General features: G+C 35.2%; 1 protein-coding gene across 1 annotated transcript; it reads right to left on the reverse strand.

The window, feature by feature from the left end:
• Nucleotides 1-562: 562 nt before the first annotated feature.
• LOC142630882 (uncharacterized) lies at nucleotides 563-19,194 on the reverse strand. Its single transcript, XM_075804938.1, has 10 exons — nucleotides 18,912-19,194; nucleotides 17,007-17,532; nucleotides 15,486-15,636; nucleotides 11,509-11,619; nucleotides 8,898-9,384; nucleotides 4,885-5,283; nucleotides 4,327-4,396; nucleotides 3,160-3,338; nucleotides 1,637-1,703; nucleotides 563-920 (listed from the first exon to the last, which is right to left on the reverse strand). Exons 1-10 carry the CDS (start codon nucleotides 19,050-19,052, stop codon nucleotides 772-774), a joined length of 2,280 nt encoding a protein of 759 aa, XP_075661053.1. The 5' UTR covers nucleotides 19,053-19,194; the 3' UTR covers nucleotides 563-771.
• Between the last annotated feature and the right edge of the window lie 694 nt (nucleotides 19,195-19,888).

Consider the following 19,888-nt stretch of genomic DNA (forward strand, 5'->3'; position numbering starts at 1 on the left):
TGTACATACACCCAAACAGAGACGCAATACAAAAATAATAAAAATTGGGGGCACACATACATAATTGCACAAGCACGCAATACGCTACTGAGAGACGGAGGCAGAAATTTCTTTTGCAGTCAATTGATCTGAGGTGAACTTCCATCTCATCCAAATCTTCCATGGCATCTATATTCACACTACAAAGATTTCCTACATATGGAACAGTTGGTATGAAGAACCACAGAGAACCCAGCATAGATGTAAGGTCCACATTACCAATAGTAATATGAAGCTAACAGGAAGCATTGACACCTCTTAACCATTTAAATTGATAAGACTTCCGTAGCTCGACACAAGTTACAGACTGGGATGAAAACTTATGAACGCATCTACATTCCAGTATTCCACAGTTAAGTAATCAACCCAGGACGTATATATCCGAACAAAACCCAAAATTCTGACTTGTGTTCAATTATATTCCTTTAATTTGTAGGTTAAAGTACCTGTACTTTGGACTGAATACACAGAATTAAGGCCACTTTCTTAGGAATTGTGTCCCAGATCTTACAAGGACCGATCAATGAAATCAACCAATTGGTATTATATAAGTTGTTAATACTTTAAGTAACTTGTTTGCACAGACATCAAAGATTTGAGCTTTTGACATCCATAACATGGTAACATAAGAACCCTGTGCATACGTGTTCTTTCCCTATCCTAGTGCTCAAAACGAACCTTATATATGGTATGAACCTTATCCTATTCCTTGTATTTGAAAAGACCTAAAAGCTATGGGGTTGAACTTGCCATTGCTCGTAACTTGGCCAGCATCTGTGCAGCAGCTGCTTCTCTTGCTTCCCGAGGATTGGAACGCGTGTCACCACCTGTTGTACTTTCAAAATCCACCCCATTTACAGTGACATTGGCTCTGAATCCACCTACAAATGGAAAACAGAGTAACAATTACTTTTTTAATAAATGATAATGTAGATACACTATAAATTTTAAACGGCCATCTTCTAGATTTAAGGTACATCACGGGATGCATTTCTCAAAATGACAGCAAAAGTAGGAGTGAAGATACTACTACAAGAAAAGCTTTCTATCAAGAATATATTTAAAGTTCACATCCACGGGCAATTTCACATTAATACAGAAACCATCAAGATTTTCAAATCATCTCTCAAGATTAGCCTCTTCCCTCTAGGATTATGGCATACAGCATAATGAAGCAGCAAATTTCAATGCATTAGGATTTTGCAAATACCATAATAAGGTGACATATTTTAGGTTTTATAGGAATTTTAAAAATAAATACAAGACATGAGAAATCCTTGTGAGGACCATTTTTGTAAACAGCTAATGGTATAATCTGATTGGTAAACATCCCTACATTTAGAATAGCCAGTTTTAAACTTGAAGAAAATTAACAAAAAGGAAAAGGTTGGAAACTTAGAAAATTAATGAGGAACTTGATGGATGATCAGGGACCAATCCAATGCTCTAGTAATTGGAATATAAATTAAACATTTTCGATCATCAGTTTCATATGAAATACATAAACAGCTACGCCAACAGCACTTCATTGACAGCATATCACAAGTATTTTAGGTCCCTGTTATTTAGAATATAAAATTAACTTAGATGATCTTACCATCTGATGTGAATACACAGTAAGTTGGCAACACCCAATTGCTCTCATTACACACCCTATCCAATTCCTGCCAAAGTAAACAAGTTGTTATAAGAGAATATCTAATACCAAAAAAAAAATGATGCTTAGAATCTCCATCTATATTCCAAAATTTGTATAGAAAATGAGTGATAGTTTCATAAATGAGTAAAGATCATAACATAAGACCCTCTAGCAGTCCCAGGGCACAGATTAGTACATTGCATCAGTCACAATATTAAATTTCATGTGATGAATAAACAAATATATATAGCATAACCACCATCTTTAAATCCACATTTTCTCAATTCGGTACTGTTGGAAGTTGCAGCATGATATGACAATCTGTAAAGACTATATGTATCCGCAATACTCGGGCATTTAACTACACAAGATATAAAATTTGTGTTTGGTATTGTTGCTCTTAGTATTTAACATACATTACTGGCTAACTTTTCTGACACTTAAAGCTTTGGGACGACTGGCTTGAGACAAAGTAGCGACTTGTTTGTTGGGGTTTTTTTTGGGTGTAGAAGGTATTATGTTTGAATCTTAGGAGCCCCAAAAGTTTTTGTTTTGGCTCAACCTTTATTATTATTTCCATTTCCATTTAGTGGTTCAGAGTCTCAGACCTACATGTGGAAAGGGGTGGCCGGGAGGGTAGGGTGTTTAGTGTGTGGAACATTTTGCACACTTCCCAACAGCTTAAGCTTTTGGGACTGATGGGTTTCAACAGTTGCCACAAATTACATGTCCAGCATCTGGTAAAAAAAAAAAATTCATCTCCAGCAAACACTTTTGAGGTTTGCAATAGATTGCATCCTAACTGGCTAATAATGGCTTGATGCTGATGGAAGGCAAGTGGGACAACACAATCACAAACCATAAAATATTTTATAGTCAAATTTATTTCTCAAATGAAACAATTGTGGCTAGTAACAAAGCATTTTCATCTTTCCGAGACAAATTAATTTGCAACCAAGAAAACATCTGTATATCATTAAAGACAAACCTCCATCAAATTTGCTTGGGTTTTCTACAAATATCACCCATGGACTCTGATTTGGTCCTTGGACTTTTGATTGACAATTAACCCCTGGACAAGAGGTCTGTGAGAAATCAAACTTTCTGTTAATGTCTTCCCTTAAAGCCTAAAAGATTTATTGACATGATATGCACATGATTTCTACCACATTATCAATAATTTCGAAAATGTCATAATTACAATGTGCACATCACATAACTAAATCTGTTAGGCTTTGATGGAAAATACTAACAAAATATTTGATTTGTTACGAATCCAATGTCCAAATTAATTGTTCAAATCAAAAGTCCAAAGACCAAATTGACACTCATGTCAAAGTCCGAGAATGATATTCGTTTGCATGATAAAAAAGATAATTGACCCTTATAAGGTGTTACAACATATATTCAGTGCGCAGTGATAAATTTAGAAGAAACCCCAAGAGTTTAAAGCTCTATAAGAATGTGATGATAAAACTTGCCTGGCATGGATATTGCATACTGAGAACAGCCTCTGACAATCGTTTCCTCTTGAAGGTTTGAGGTGAAAGCTGGTCTTCGAGCTGCTGATTAGTCCTTTCTTGGGTAATAGTTCTTAGGCATACATCATTACAACCTTCTATGACGGATTCTATCTTCAAGGCCAAATCATCTTCACCACCTATTATAATAAGAAACACGGTACATAAGAATAGGTTATGTCTCTCTATTGATTGCTACATTGGCCCAATGGCCCAATCACTTATAGATGTAAGGATAGGCTCTAGAAAATACAAGCCCCAGGGATCCTAAGCTCGCAGGAGTGAAATCTTATTACAAGAATTTTCCTTCTCTTTTGATGTAAAATTCAATTGTTTTGAGATCTTAATTTCGGGTCTGTTTGAATACTGCTTTTGCTGAAAAATAAAAACTAAAAACTGAAAACATTGTAGCAAAATAATTTTTAAATGTGTGAATAGTACCATGGGACCCAATTTTAAAATTGTTTTTCTATAATAAAAAAAAAAGGTACTTGCGGGTCCCGTGAACAGTGCTCGAGACCCACAAAAAATGCTGGATGTGGCTGCGATCCAAACGGATACTTCATACAAGTTTATCATATGAAGGCAAGATAAGTCATATTTTTTTTATTTGACTTTGGATGCCAAAGAGATGCTCCCAAACCCGGGGACCAATCAAAAAGGGTACGAGCAAACATTATTTTCAATTGATCCAATGAGCTCTCCATGTCTTCAAAACTGCGTCTATTCTGCTCCTTCCATACCAGCGGCCAGCCACATGAAACAAGCCTGCACCATATTCCAAATATCCATACCATGTTCCCAAACCAATTTCTCCAACTAAATAACAAAGAAGCGACATTCCCCAGCATAACATTTGGGAGGCACTTTTTAACTTGATGCAAAATCCCAGGTCTTAATTTTCTATAGTGACTCCAACTTACAACCATGAGTCCATATGGCTTACAAATTTCATCCCATAACCAGTGAACTACACCAGGACTGCCAACTTTTAGTGCTTGTTAAAGTTAGGGTCTCTCTTATATTTTAAGCATTTAATTGAGAACTGTTAGATAAAATATGAAGCCCCAAATGCAAAAAACAAAGAGTAAAAGGGAGAGGAAAAAAGAAGCTTAAAGGAAATCACACCATTTAAAATCTTCTGGATTTTTTTATCACACAGAGCAATCTCATCTTCTATATTCCGCTGCTGAAGTGACTGCAAACACAAGCAAAAAATTCAAAACAGTGTGAATCTTCCCAGGGTTTTGAAGTAGAATGAAGCTATTGTCAAAACCAAGCAACCCCTAGAAGGCAAATATGACATGTCAGTATGGGTTGACAAAAGCAAAATACCATCCAATGAGTCCTTTTGGAAAACTCTACAGACGGAAAGCCAATCAATATTAATTGATAACATCCAATCTACAAAGCTTCAAAGCATGTAAGTTACAAAATACCATTGTAGACTTAGTAGATGTCACTGATTTTTGTCACCTAATTGGTACCAAACCACTGCATGCATACGGGCATCACCCTACGACCCTTATCACATACAGAAGATATGCAATAATTCACAAAGTACTGATCCCTCCCTCCTCTCTCTGTAAGTGTGATAGTTGAAAATGAATAATCTTAATCACTATTTTTTTTAGCAAGTAATAATCTTAATCGCTATTATAACAAGTTAAAGGATCCAAATAATACCAGTTGATCCCTTTTTCTAAGAAGAACTCTCAAAGCAGCACATGACAGTTCATCTTGCTTTGACACTACAGCAGTTGGCAATAAAGCAGCATGCGACAATTCATATTGCTTTGGCACTATAAAATTTTGCAACAAAGCAGCACGTGACAATTCATCTTGCTTTGGCACTGCAGAATTTTGCAATAAAGCAGCACATGACTGTTCATCTTGCTTTGACACACTAGTATTTTCCGATCTGTCAATATCTAATGGGGTGGATTGATAAGCAACCAGAGCATGATCGCCTCTCCCACATTGAACTGACAATATATTGTTGCAGATTTTATTTCCAGCAGCAATCTGTTTACCTCTGCATTCAGTAACGCAAGGACTCGTCATCAAACCCATCATCTCATCATCCTGCCAACATGAAGACTATAATATTACATAGATTATAAAGGAAAGCTAAAGAAAGCACAAAGAAGCTTTTTATAGTTATACAAGGTACGTAAACATGATCTTGAACCTACATTTGTGCTTCTTGACACTAAAGGGAATAACATATGGATTTATCAATCTACAAAATCTAGATATCGTCACCCTTGTCGCGAGCTAAATATCTTAATACTCGTACCTACTGTTATGAACACAATTGCTTGGAAAGGCAATTTAGCATGGTTGCAGGGAAATTATGCAGTAATGTTAGGCTGGTTGAACGGTAGGGAGGCCGTTCTCCTCCTAGAATGGAGAGGAAAACTTGAGAATTGGAACTATCTGCTTAATACCATTCACAATTTTCAACATACATAAATATTCAAGATGAAATAGCCCCATCACAATCCAATCCTGAGATTTAGTAACCAACTACTATCTGAATTTTAAAAACAAAATATTGCAGTTGAAAATAATGCAGAGCTGATCATCCTAATCCACAATTACTGCTGGTTAGTTATCCAATCCGCAACTACTGCTGCTGCTTGGCTTGCTGTACTGGGTTTGTTGCATGGCTTGCTGCATGGCTTGCTGCATCTGCTGTCTGTACGGATTTTTTCAATGGTCATAACACCTATCATATGACACCCTTTTATGGATGACACAAACAACTTAGTAGGAGATATATGTTTTCTGGACATCCTTTGGACATGTACCAATTACAAAAATTGAAGGAAAAAAGTCAGGGATGTGTACTTCATACTAAATATCGAACAATTATAAGGGGGTTGTGAACAACATATAAGCATGATTTTTTTTTTAAATAAATTTTTTGAGTTAGAAGTTGGGAGTGGGGAATTTTGAACCCTAAATATCTCCGTTGGAAACACCAGAAAGTGCCAGTTGAGCTACAAGGCTCTTGGCATAAGCATGATTTATTGTGCACAAGAGCCAAGTGCCAATTAGCATATGTTGAGTCACTTCAAATTACCAGAAGGCTATGTCGTTTTTTGCAGAAGACATGACAAGAGCTGATAATTTCAAGGCTTCCAGCATCACACCACATCAATCAGCATTACACCCCCCTCTCCCACATGTTACTTAACCTCAATTCAACCAACAATATCACTAAAAGATTCAAAGAAATTTTTTGGATTCCCTTTAAAAATTACAACCAATAAAACACACTTTCTCAACCTTATTTAAACCCAAGTCCCCCACCTCTCTCCTTTCTCTCATAAGATATGCTCAACTAAGTCTCTGGCTTTGTGAGTCCTCATCAAATAATCAAAGTACACAGATTTATCGCCTAGACTCATATTTATAAAGGATCCCTTCATATAAAGACATTGTTTCTTTTGGCATAAGACATTTTCGCTAGGAGAACACTTTTCAAGAAAATGAATTGTTTTCTATTGTTGGCTAAGATCTGAGAAATGAATTTCTGTTGGTTGGTTGTGGTAATGTGGGAGAGTATCGCATCATGGGGAGGGTGGATGAGGGGGAAGGGAAGGAGTTGGTAATAGACTAAAAATTGGTTACAGTTCCTTGGGTTAGGCCTTGGATAGATTACATTAGAGTTGCTAGTTTTTGCTCCATGATAGACTACAAATTGCTAGCATTGATCCGGCATGATCTCTTCTTTTCTTTTTCTTTTTTTGTAATCAGGTTGGATCAAGTTGAAGGTTTTTTTTTTTTAAGAAAAAAACAACAACAATAATAATAAGAAGTTTGGACTCATTTAATAGTTTAAGGCTTTTTCGTTAGTGGGTCAGCTAAAAAAATAATAATTAATAGGTTAGGTCAAAGAAAGGCTTGGGTTTTTAAAAACTAGCTGGGTCAAGGGCGCAATTTGGCTTAAATGGGATTTTGAAAGGCCAAAAAGTGCAAGGGATCCAGAAGTTGAGGGAGGCCTCTACTATGGCCACACAACATGACAACAGCTGATTCATGAGTGATGCAATCTCCTGACAGGGCTTCAGCGACGGCACATTGCAACAAGGAGTGAGCAACTGTGAATTTTTAAGTTGCGGCACGTGAGGACCGGTAGTGAACCAGAGAGGTGATTTGGATAGTGCTAGGAGACAATCTTGCGACAATCAGTCACAATGTGAACTTCAAAGTGATGGTAATAGCTGACTTTGGGTTTTGTTTGGGTGTATTTGGCCTTGGTGATGACACATCACCTTCTTTGACACCGGCCTCGAGGCCCTTGACAAAATTCTTACACTGTCATTTTTCTGCATATTAAGGTCCATGCTCTAATATGGGTTCCAATCAACTCAACTGGTAAAATCTCTTGTCGTTGAATAAGAGATATGGGGTTCAATCTCCACTTACACTAAAAACCAATTGGTATTTTGATTTGATAAAAAAAAAAGCAATTATCAAGAATGGACGCCATAGATTAAAAAAAATCTCTCAAAAACAAAAAAGGTCCATGGTCTAACAGTTCTAGGCTTTTTTTCTGTGGTTGGTAGTGCAGTCGGTACGGTGGATTTTGATTTGGTACAGTTTAGTCCATGACCCACAAAGATGATTCAAATAGGATCGAATTTAGCTTGGATAACAAATTTAATACAAGAAAAGACAAAAATGATGCAACAATAAAACTGAAGAAATAGATAAACTAGGCTCTGGGAGGACAACTTCTAAGGTTGGCTAAAGTCAAAACCAAACCATTCGAAAATCTGAAGGGAGATTTCATTAGTAAATCAAACTATTAAGTGCTTTTGTAGGAGTACATTAGCAAACTTATAAAGACTATTAAAAGTAAACCCTAAATTAGTTTACTTAGGAAACCCTAAGTCTAATTGACTTGGAAAGTCCAATTTTTTTTAATTAAAAAAATAATCTTGACTACAAAAAATTAAATAAAATACAAAACTTAAAATGCAAATCCAATTGAAAAATAAAAGTACAATTGACAATTTTCTTCACGTTTGCACATCAGAAAATAGATTCTTTAACGTGTATTCTCAATTTAGTCATAACAATCTGAAGCTCTATACTAGAAATCTACTTGGGTCACAAAGAGCTTCCTTACATAATACATTTCACTATCAACTTTAATTTTGGCATTTATAATTTCATATTTCATTCAAATAAAAAAAAAAAAGGAGTAAAATTAAATGATAAAATTCACAATTTCACATTAGCTTACACTTTTGGAACAATAGGTAATTTATCATGGTATCAAAGCATAAAGTCTTGAGTTCAAACCCTATCTCCATCTTATTCTTACCACCAATTAAAAATTTCCCACGCATTGAGTCCCAGTTAATAAGGCAGTTTAGGCCCACATGTGAAGGAGGAGTAACTATGTCTGATAAGCAGTTTTAAGAATCATCAACTAATTTTTGCAAGTCACTTGGTTTAATATTTAGGTAACTTCAGGTTACTAAAAACAATCAACCTAAGGTTGACTTATGATAATCAGAGTGGCTATGTTTGATAAGCAGTTATGCACTTGTGGCTCCACAAACAAAAGGTCAACAGGAGGTTATGGATGGCAGACAAGAATGAGAAAAACACAACATAATAAATTTTATTTAAAGAAAAAATGAAAAAGGCTGTAACTTAAGTGGATAAAGTGACCTAACCTTGACAATACTAGGTGAGCCATTCAAATCACCTTCCACACAATTAGTCCTCTTGTCTTGTTGATTGTGAACTTGCATAGTATTTGCTATATTTTCGCAATTGCCTCCATTCTGGGAGGGAACCATGAAAGACAAATCCACATCCCTATTTTCTTCTTGAGTCACAACCTGGATAGCATTTGCTATATTCTTGAACTGTTCTCCATTCTGGGAGGTAACCATGAAACGCTCATCCTCATCTCTACTCTGAGGCCCAGTAAGAGAACCAGACAACCCAATCATGCAACTTCCATTATTATTCTTCTGCTTGAGTGATTCGGTATTAACACTCCTTGTATTGTTGCCAAAACCTCCATCACTTACAGGAGATCTATCTTGCGTTTTATGAATTTCTGGAGTGCAAGGTTTCTCTGTCCTCTCATGGCTGTTCACAATTGAATTTCTCTCTCCCTCCCTTAAAACTGGCAAACTATCTGAGGAAAATTCCCTGCAGAATGTTGTCCCATCTTTTTTGGTAAGTAAATGAATGAAAGGAAAACAAAAATAAAAGAACACAAGTGTGATGAAAGCCACACCCTTCAACCTCCCCAAGTGTTAACTGGCTGGTAATAAACCAGTACTAGAAACCTGAGAAGTAAATCTAAGAATAAAATACAGGCTGTACAAACACCAAGAAAGACCACAGCTAATCAGCTAAGGTAAAGAATTCATCAAAAATTGAAAGTGTCATATTTCTTAAAGAGTAACAAAAATTTTACAAAACACTCAAAGCGTCAACACACAAGATGATTATAATGCAACCTCACAGCAATTAACAATCAATCCAAAAAAAAAAGAGCAATGAAATCCAGAGGTAAATCATAATGTAGACTTCCCCATGCATGCTTCTAGTCAAATAAAGAATGAAAGAAAATGACTTTGAATGAAGTCCCATCAACTCTACATTGAAAATCTAAATTATAGTGATACAAGATCCTGCATCACATCTAAATTAAATAGGAGGTAAAAAAGAAAATAACCCCCCCCCCCGGGGAAAAAAAAGTACAAGGGCATATCTAGCACTCACACAAACTTTATAAAAGATGCAAGCATAGAAATAAAGGCAGGAGTGGTGTTGATAGAGGATGAAGATCCTATACATTTGCCTCAAAATAGAGAGGGTCCATTTTGTGATTCAGATTTAGTTTTCATAAGTCAGAGGGTGTACATGGAGCCACGTCATTTAAAATTTCATTCCACCAAATAAGGAATTACAACTGATTTTAAATGGCGTGGCACTCTTCACCTTTAGAGTTGAACTACCAATTCTTTACCATGAAATTGACTCTCCATTTCAACACAAAAAGACAGAATTATTTCTGTTGATAGAACTAGGAAGCCATTTCCATGCAGTCCAGCTATACAAGTTCAGAAAACTATTTCGTCCTACTATTCAGGCTCCTCATGTCTGAACCATAAAGAATACTTCTCATTGGGCAATCTCAGTCAATGATTAACTGAAATAAACTTTTGTGACTGAGCAGTTTTCTTCGTTTCAATTAAAAACAAGCTAAGCACAAGGATTACTAAAAAAGTAACAAAAATTCACAATTTGAGTTCTAAGAAATCCAAGACATTTCTCTGTGACCACTCTTTTTAACGATAAGTAGAAATGATTATGTGACTCAATTTTTTGATTGATGAACAAATGCATCTTACAGGGGAAGTATAGTGGTGTTGTATGTGCAAGAATAGTGGGGGACAACTGAGCTTCTTTTACTTCATTTTTCAGTGGGTAAAGACTATTGGTCTTTTTTATTAGAATTATTGGGAGTATCTTGGGTTATGACAAAGATATTGATTCAGATGCTGGCAAGGAAAGATTTCATCATCACAGGTGGTCAAAAATAAAAGGCTATTCCATGGTCCACATTGCAGATAATTTGGCAAGAAAGTAATAGTAGAACCTCTGATGGCATTGCTCATCATATTATTAAATAGTCTTTGTTAAGATCATTGTATGATTGGATGAATGCTTTGGACAGCATCCCTGCATTTGTCCTTTATAGAATTTCTACATCTTTTGAATTTCAGATTGTAATTATTTAGGAATAGTTGAATAAACATCCCGAGTATTTGAACTATCCCCTTGTTTTAATAAAGTGAGTTTACTTATGAACAAAAATGCATTCATCTCATAGGGCATTCTGTGTGTCAGCAAATAAACACAGTATGCATTATGGACAGTTACTGTTGATGTAGTCATATTAAAAATATGCCATGTGTGCTTCTGTAATAAAATAATAATAATAATAATAATAATAATAATAATAATAATAATAATAATAATAAATTAATACACATGACATCTGCATCAGACAGTATTTTATCTTATCCAAGATTTTTCAATGAAGGGTTAAATTTTTTGAAGATCCAAAATGGAAAGTTCATAATTTTATAAATGCAACAGCACCAAATCTTGACATCAAGCGTTCAAGTGAGTCTGAACCCCTAGCAAATCTACTGCCAAGAGATACAATCTTTACTAGAAACTACTTCATGCAGCTAAAACATTTCTTTTCAAATTATAACCCATAATGAAGGTAATTTGACTGAAAAAAAGTCGGTGCACCTTGAAAGCCATGTTGACACTATCCTAGCATAAGGACGCACATGGAAGTACTCAACAGCCGGGGTAACCGTCCATCTGCTGGAACTTTTTCTGACCAAAGTTCCCTGCAAGCTATTTTAATAGCCAAAAAAAAAGGCTCATTCAGAAAATATATAGTGGATTTTGTTATTAAGTACCTAACAAAAAACATTTCAGGTCAAACAACAAAATCAACAGTTGATCAAGAAAGAGCAGTTTATATAATGAGAAATTTTTAAGCATAAAGCATATATTCTATCTTGAAGCAGAAGCACCAAATTTGGTGTTTCCTTCAATAAATGGAACTACATAGCTGCGTCTCAATTATTCAGTGAATACAGAAAGAACAGTTTCTCTCTAAAACAACCAAATGAATTTTTAAAATCATATAAAAATATATATATAAAATAAAATTAACCCTTAATTTACCCATCTTTGTCATTTTCTTCTCAGTATCATTTAACAGTCAGGTTAATTATCCACATTAAACTTAAAGTAACATATATCAAGAAATTTCATCAAAGAAAGTAATTCCACCCTGAGCATGTGTTGCATTGCAATCCAAAAGGTGAGGAAAATCAACAGTTTATGCCATCAACTACTGTTGCAAAGATGCAAGCATAAGACTTTTATGTGTTGTAATAATAAAGAAGATAGTAATAGACACAACATTTAAAGTTACCCTAGTCTTGCAAGACAGATGCAAAAACATTGTTTGTAAATAGAAGAGAAATTCTTTGACAGCTCAAAAGGTGACGGTGCAACCATAGAGTACAGTTAGAGAAACAATATCCCCTTCGGAAGCCAAAGTTAAGGCAAAGCCCCAGAATATGTGTGCATGGCTGTCACTTGTAAAAAAAATAAATTTTTAAATTTTTAAAAAAAAATGTGGGCATGGTTGTTAATTACGTTTTTATGTTTTATCTGGTTTTCTAGAGTCAAGGGTATTTTAGTATCTCTACAATTGTTGGGTATGGGCCATGGGTTTTATATTAAAAAGTCTTAGCTAGTTTATGGGTCTTTATGTGTGGCCTTTGATTTGATTCAATTACGGATTGGTTTACTAGTCAAAGTAGGACTCCTAGTTCTATTAAGAGACATTAAGATTAAGGGTCTATACAATTGTGTTATTGTACTCACCACTAGCTTCATCGTCTCTGACAATGTCCTAAACACCTACAAGAATGCCAGCTTTGTTGTACATTTAAGGAAACACGTCACCTGGGACCATATCAAAGTCCTCATCGTGTGGGACCGTCCCATTGCTCCAATTTCGCCCCACATCATCCTCGCCCTTGATTCTGTAATATATTGGCTAGTATAAGCCTGGTTCATAACCATACCGAACCAACTATGTTTGAGAATTGAAAGCTGTTGTCTGAAAACTACAAGATTCGGTGGATGATGAATGCGGATGTGGATTCCATCAATATCGGGTTGGAGGTGGCAAATCAGAGAGGATTACCTAACATTGGTTGAGTTTTCACTTTTCATCTTAATTTTACATCTTGATACAACATCAACTCAATTTTTTTTTAAACATTAATAATTTTATATATGTTTTTATTAAATTTAAATTTTTTAAATTTTAAGTAATTTTCATAAAAAAAAATTTAAATGAATTTTATATAATAAGCGTGCTTGCACTTGAACACATGCAATCACTCAAACTGACTGAATTTTAATATACAGATCAACTTCACGAATATGAGTCTTAAGGAGTTATAAGGAAAAATTGAAACCCCGGAGAGATGTGTTTGCATTTTGACTGAACATTAAGGCAAAATTGCCATCATTTTAGAATACACTGTTCTCAATACCAAGATTCTCATCAACTAACCATATGGAGTATAAATTTAAGGGTACAATTCACCTCATAATTGGTTTACAAGTCCAACTTTCTCACAGAGCAGGAAAAAGAAAACTCAATCACTGTTATTTTCATCACCATTCAAGATCTAGAGCAAGTCAGGGAGTAAACTCCAATTATCTGAAATTTGAGACTCCAAGCTGTAATTCACATATAAGTAATTGGATTGACACAAAGTTACAAGTGTGTGTGGAGCTTCTTTGCTTTTTCTAACTAATTTCCTCTTTTAAGATAAAATAATTAAATGTATTTCTGTGAACAAAACTGAACAGGAAGTAAAATCAAATGGAAAATAAGAAACATAAATAAAGCAAAGGCACAAAATTTGAACATGAAACACAAAAACAGAAACCTCCCACATTTATCTACCACAAGCAAAGAAATACAATATAAGAACAAGAAACAGCTTCTCTTCCATTCTCTTTTTTTTATAGGTAAATAATTTATTGAAAAAACTCACGGCAAAAGGCACAAAATAGCCAGAAGGATTACATAACAACTAGAAATTACGTACAAGAAAAAAGAATCTATGAATAATGGAAAGGAATCACTAGATGTGAGTCCCCATGCAGTTCTCTTCCATTGTCTTATAAGGATATTCTGAACCTAGTTTGTAACACAAATTTTTTTATTAAAAATAGAAACAAAATCAAATAAATTATTGTTCACAGTTACAGGTGTCAGGTAGATTGATTGATAAACTAGTTTGAAATTTTAGAACACATGCAACCCATTTTTAATCAATAGTTTGTGTTTGGACCCAATCATAATTTCAAATGCACCCCCTAAGAGCATCAGCATTGATCATGGTATATGCCAACGCCAAGCCATTTTTTCCATTTTCAGCCAAAAAAGAGGCTCCATCGAATGTTGTAAAATTTTCCAATTGTAAAAATTTTTACAATATTGCTACAGTGTCATTCTACAAGTAGAATGCACTGTAGCACTATGGTATAAATTTTTTAATCGTTTTTATTCTCTCTCTCTCTCCTCTGTCTTTTCTTTCTCTTTTCTCTGGGCTGAGAAGTCTTCTTTCTTTCTTTCTCCACTCACTCTTCCTATTTTCTCATCAACCCTCTCTCATTCTCTGACTCGCTGTTGGCCGAAGCAAGGTCCGACGAAGGCGTGGCAGTGATCGCGTTTGCTGATCGGTGATGGTGTGGGTTTCAAATCGGTGGCTTGTGGAGATCGGTGGCGTGGGTTTGTTGATCGGTGATGGCGTGGGTTTCAAATCGGTGGCTTGTGGAGATCGGTGGCGTGGGTTTCTGATTGGCGGCTTGTGGAGATCAGTGGCTTGTGGAGATCGGTGGTGTGGGTTTGCTGATCGGTGATGGCGTGGGTTTCAAATCGGTGGCTTGTGGAGATCGGTGGCGTGGGTTTCTGATCGGCGGCTTGTGGAGATCAGTGGCTTGTGGAGATCGGTGGTGTGGGTTTGCTGATCGGTGATGGCGTGGGTTTCAAATCGGTGGCTTGTGGAGATCGGTGGTGAGGGTTTTGACGGCCTGGGTTTCAAATCGGCGGCGTGGGTTTTCGATCGGTGGCTTGGGTTTGTTGATCGGTGGCTTGGGTTTGCTAATTGGTGGCTTGGGGTTGCTGATCGGTGGCTTGTGGAGATCGGCGAGTCAGCGTGGTGGGTTTGAAGTGGTTTTTTCTCTTAGTGTGTTTTTGGCAATTTCTTGTGTTTCTTGGCAATTTTTTGTGTTTCTTTTCCTCTTGGTGGTTGGTTCTTGTGGTTGTTGTTGGTGTGGAGTTTGGTTGTGGTGGTGGTTGCTGGCCGGTGGTGGCAAGGTGGATTTCTGGGTTTTTGTTTTTTGGAACAGGTTTCTCTGAGATGCATTTTGATGGTTATATATTTTAATGAGTAAATATATTATTTTAATGAGGAAAATGGTAAAATAGAAGTTTTGATGTTGGGTCTAGTGAAAAATGGTATTGTATAATTGAAAAAGTGACTTTTTGAGATGGTAAAATAGGATAGAATTGAAATAATGAATGTGGATGCTCTAAGGGGGGGAATTGAGGGGGGGAAAAGAAAATAACACAACATACATACACATGCACACATAAAAGTTTCTGCCTAGTGCCAAACCTGTCAATGGTATCTTTAATGGGAACTTGATCAACATCCTCATTGACTGATTTGATGCATTGCATTATATAAAAGCGAGCAGCTGTCTTTTCTTTGCTGAGAGAATATACAGCATGCCTTTCCGAGACCATAAGATCAGTCTGATTGATACCTGTTCCACGTACAAGAATCATATTCAATTATCTGCAAAGTATCTGGAAACAAAAAAATTAAATTCTGATGTTTTTTTAATACACTCTAACAAGTGCTAATTATGAGCCAGGTAATTCCTAAACGATTCGGCTGCCAATTGATACTGTCATTAAATGTCATATTCACAGCATGAAATTTAGTTTAAGTTGGTCAAATATAGCTGCAAGGAAAATAACCAACATTAATTTTACATTAAAAAGGCAATGGCCTGATGCCATTCCACACCTCCTATGGGGTTTGTTTCCAGGGTTCAAACACTCTTTCTAACACTTGGCAAATTTCACATTAAAGCATTGATACATGAACAAAAAGCTTCATCCTTACAAAACTAAAAATGGTTCAACTTCTGCACTTCTTTTTAATTTTTTTAATTGATTGGTAACAACACACACAACCAGTGGGTCTTGAACCCATGACCTCACCCTCCACCTTAGCTCATTGGCTTCAACTTCCACCCTTCTGTCACCAAATGGTTGGAAATTGATTAATATGTAACTGAGACCAATTACCATTATTTCCTTATTAGATAGGCTGCTCCATAGGAAATTTATAGGATTTAATACTGTTCCCCTAAAAAAAAATTGCAATATATATTCATGAAAATATCACCAATAATCAAAGCCTAAAGTACAACAGAATCACAAATGCGAAATTCCAGCAAAGCCTCAACAATATTCAAGTAATGCCATCCAAAATGATTTAAACAAGATTGTTACTGCCACAGTAAGAATATAAGATCAATGTTGGAGAATGATAACAGATCTTACAAGTACCAAAAATGATAATTCAATGAGATGATTATGGCTGTGAGGTTCTAATCCCATGCCACACATAATGGAATGAAACAAGGGTAGGCAAATCTCAAACGTTCATAAATATAAAAATAATGAATAATCACATTTTCATTGACAGCAACCTTTGAATTTTGGATTATAGCAATATTACCATTGCTATAAGTAAATCCATTTCATTAATATACAAAGATATAGATGTTTCATTTCAGGCGTATACAGAATCAATTTATAAAATAATATTGGGAAAATAGCATTAAAGGCAAAAATAAAATTCTGTGAGACATCCATGTTACTGAATCAGCATGTTTTCCCCAACATTGGAAACATAATTTTCAAACCAACCCTGCTGTCATTTTATAGTTTTACCAGAAAAGCCAGATGGCATACAGGTGGCAAAGCAACAAAAAAAGAGAATCCAATAGGGATATTATCCAATTAAAATGATTACAAAAGATTAAAAAAAAAGTTCCACTGCAGTGTCAAAATTTAATGATTTATTCATCTACCTGTTTAATATATAAGGAAGATAACATACCTGTTGCTTCCTTAACAGCAGCATATGCAAGCTGGAGTAAACCAGATTCATCAACACTCGATTCATCTTTTGAAGGTTTTCTAATGAATCTTTTCTTTTTGTTTGACTGATTTGCATCCACCGTACCTTCTAAAGTGGGGTTGGAGATATCCACGTCTTTTTCAATTACTGACCAAACTCCCTGCGTGATGGAACTGAATCGCAAAAAGAAGTTCTCCTTATTGGAGTCAACCAAGAGCACAGCAACTTTGGATATTGGCCATCCTTCTATGTTTGGGACATCTTTTGATGCATCCAAACTTGCAGATATATCACATGCTTCCATGATTCTTTTCTCTGTTTCTGAAAGCTGTTTCTTCAAGTCATCCATTTCAGTATCATCAGAACTTTGCATGAGCTTCATATGTGCCAACAAAGTTGGTTTCAGAACTACAGACAACTTGCAAAAGGCCTCAAAACCCAAAACTTCCAGCTGTGGATTCTGTTTCCTGAGGTAGTAGTTGTACAGTAACACAGCAGCATGCATCTATAGGAAATCGATTTTAACAGCAAAAAACAAGCAGTCAAGTGGAGGTGTAGGGATTACATATAATTGAAAACATCAGTATGAGTGTGCAATGGTGGTGCAAGCGTGGGTGTAGGCATGTAATAAGAGCGTATAGCCTCCTGGCAATAGCAACCAGCCCACTTGCTAAATTGTCCTTTTTATTACGTCTACTAGAGTCGGAAATACTTCAATACATTAACTTCATATAGTAGGACAGAGATATCGTTTATGGGCTCCATAGAAAGAAATATATGCTGTAAGAACAATTCTTTTGCTTAAATTTTCGTTTTTTTGGACTGAAAAAATCATTCCTTGTGGATGCAACAATAATAATCCTCTCAAAAAACTAATCAGTGAAATTAAGTTAAGATCGGATTTGTTTGGATCCTGGAATAGACACTGTACAGAACGGCCACATCAAACCATATATCCAAGGACTGGCAAGTTCATTCTCAACATCTACATTGTAAATTTACGAAGCCCAGTCTCATTCTATTTAATCATTTGACCATCATTCTAACGCTATCCTCACGTATGGGGGGAAATTATAGAATACTCCTAGAGTACTACAAATGCGTACTCCCTCTCTCGCATGACGTGTGGGTCCCACCATAAATTTAATTAGTGAGACCTAGTACTATGTGAGAGGGGGATTATGCATTTATAGTTTGCCTCATGTATGGGTCTAAACTCAACTTAATAAGTGAGCTCCACCATGTGCGATTTTTAACTTTTCAAATTAAAGAGTGGAGACTAAAGACAAGGTTCAAGATCACGACTACCTGCTCTGATACCACGAAAAACTACCATTTGTCTTAGAAGCTAAAATTGTTACAAAAGTGGTGAATTTAAACATTGATTTGCTCTAATTCCCACACTTTTAACTCCAAAATTTATATCCCAATTAATTTTTGAAAGTTTAAGTGAGAGAAAACAATCACTACTTTTATATTCCCTCAAAACCTTAGAATGAAATTTTTAATAAAATTTTCACTAAAATTCCCAAAATACCCCCATATATACAAAAATTTATTTAAAATATATGAGTAAATTAGTAATATTATGATAAAACGATTCCATCCATTTCCTTCTACATTACTCCCAAACAAGTTTAGTTACCGTCGATTTCTTTTTATTTTAAAAGATCCAAACAAGGTTTCTTAATTCTATTTCATTCATTTCCATTACTTTATGATTTACTCACTACATTTCTTTATTAAACTCCCAAAACGAAAGTGTAAATGTTAATAAACACAGACATCTAGAATACATAAGAAGGCACACCAAGTGTTTGTGTTATTGTGTTTGTGTTATTGTGTGTGTGAATAAAAAAGTGAAGAAGAATAAGAATCGGAGACCTGTTTAGCAACAGATTGTTGCTGAGAGAGTGAAGGAGTGTGATTAGTAGATTTAGCGGAAGGAAGCATTGGGGACACCAAATACTCCAACAAGGCCATAACCGCATCCTCTGTTGGACACGCTTCTTCCAATTCTCCCATCTCTCTCCGCCAAATTCAACGTTTTCTAGGGCTTGAAATTTGTTGAAGTTGTACTGTGAGACAGTAAGAGAGTGAATGATTTTTTTTTTTTTTTTACTCAGAGTGTGTGTGAGAGTGAGAGTAGAAATGGTGTTGTTATTATAAATTTTCTTTTGATGAAGTGTTGTTATTATAAATAGAGAAGACAATAGTAGTGGGAATTTAATTGGACTTCGAAATTTAAATTTTTTTTTTTTTTAAAAAAAAAAAAAAAAACCAACCCCGTACACGAATATCGTGCGCTTCCACTTTTCAGGCTTTCTGCGTCTTTGGCGGGCCCGCCTTCTTTTTCTTTTTTTCTTTTTTTTCCTGATGATTCATATTCCATTTTCCTGTATTGATTTTAAGCTCAAATCCAAAACTAAACTTTTAACTTTTTTTTTTTTTTTTTAATAGTTTTCTAACGTAACTTTTGTTTATTTTAGTCCTCTAAATTTTAGATTTATTCAATTAAGGTATTTTTGTTATATGTTGTGGTTAATTTTTCAATTTTATAAATTTAATTAATAATTGAAAAATATTTTTCAGATTTTTTTTAAAAAAAATTTTAAGTTATAAGACTGAAATGAACAAAAACAAAGTTAAAGGACTGAAATGAAATCTGAATAAACTTAGAGGGTCAATTTTGTATTTTATCCTTGATTTTACTAACAGTGCGATTTTTTAAGATGCAATGTAAAACTCACTCTAATCCCAACATGCCACATCATTTTATCACATATTTAAAAATAAGCACAGTTGCATCCAATCAATTCTAATACATGTATATAAATCCAACCTAATTTAGAAATTATTGA

Source organism: Castanea sativa, chromosome 4 (assembly GCF_040712315.1).
Source record: "Castanea sativa cultivar Marrone di Chiusa Pesio chromosome 4, ASM4071231v1".
NCBI classification, from domain to species: Eukaryota; Viridiplantae; Streptophyta; class Magnoliopsida; order Fagales; family Fagaceae; genus Castanea; species Castanea sativa.

What these genes read in the sequence shown, in the direction of transcription:
- LOC142630882 (XM_075804938.1), bottom strand. Translation starts at nt 19,052, where the DNA reads ATGGGAGAATTGGAAGAAGCGTGTCCAACAGAGGATGCGGTTATGGCC. An exon ending in TTAGAAAAAGGGATCAACTG is followed by an intron (nt 4,397 to 4,884) that starts GTATTATTTGGA and finishes TTGTGTTTGCAG; the next exon opens with TCACTTCAGCAGCGGAATAT. An exon ending in GTATGCAATATCCATGCCAG is followed by an intron (nt 1,704 to 3,159) that starts GCAAGTTTTATC and finishes TTACTTTGGCAG; the next exon opens with GAATTGGATAGGGTGTGTAA.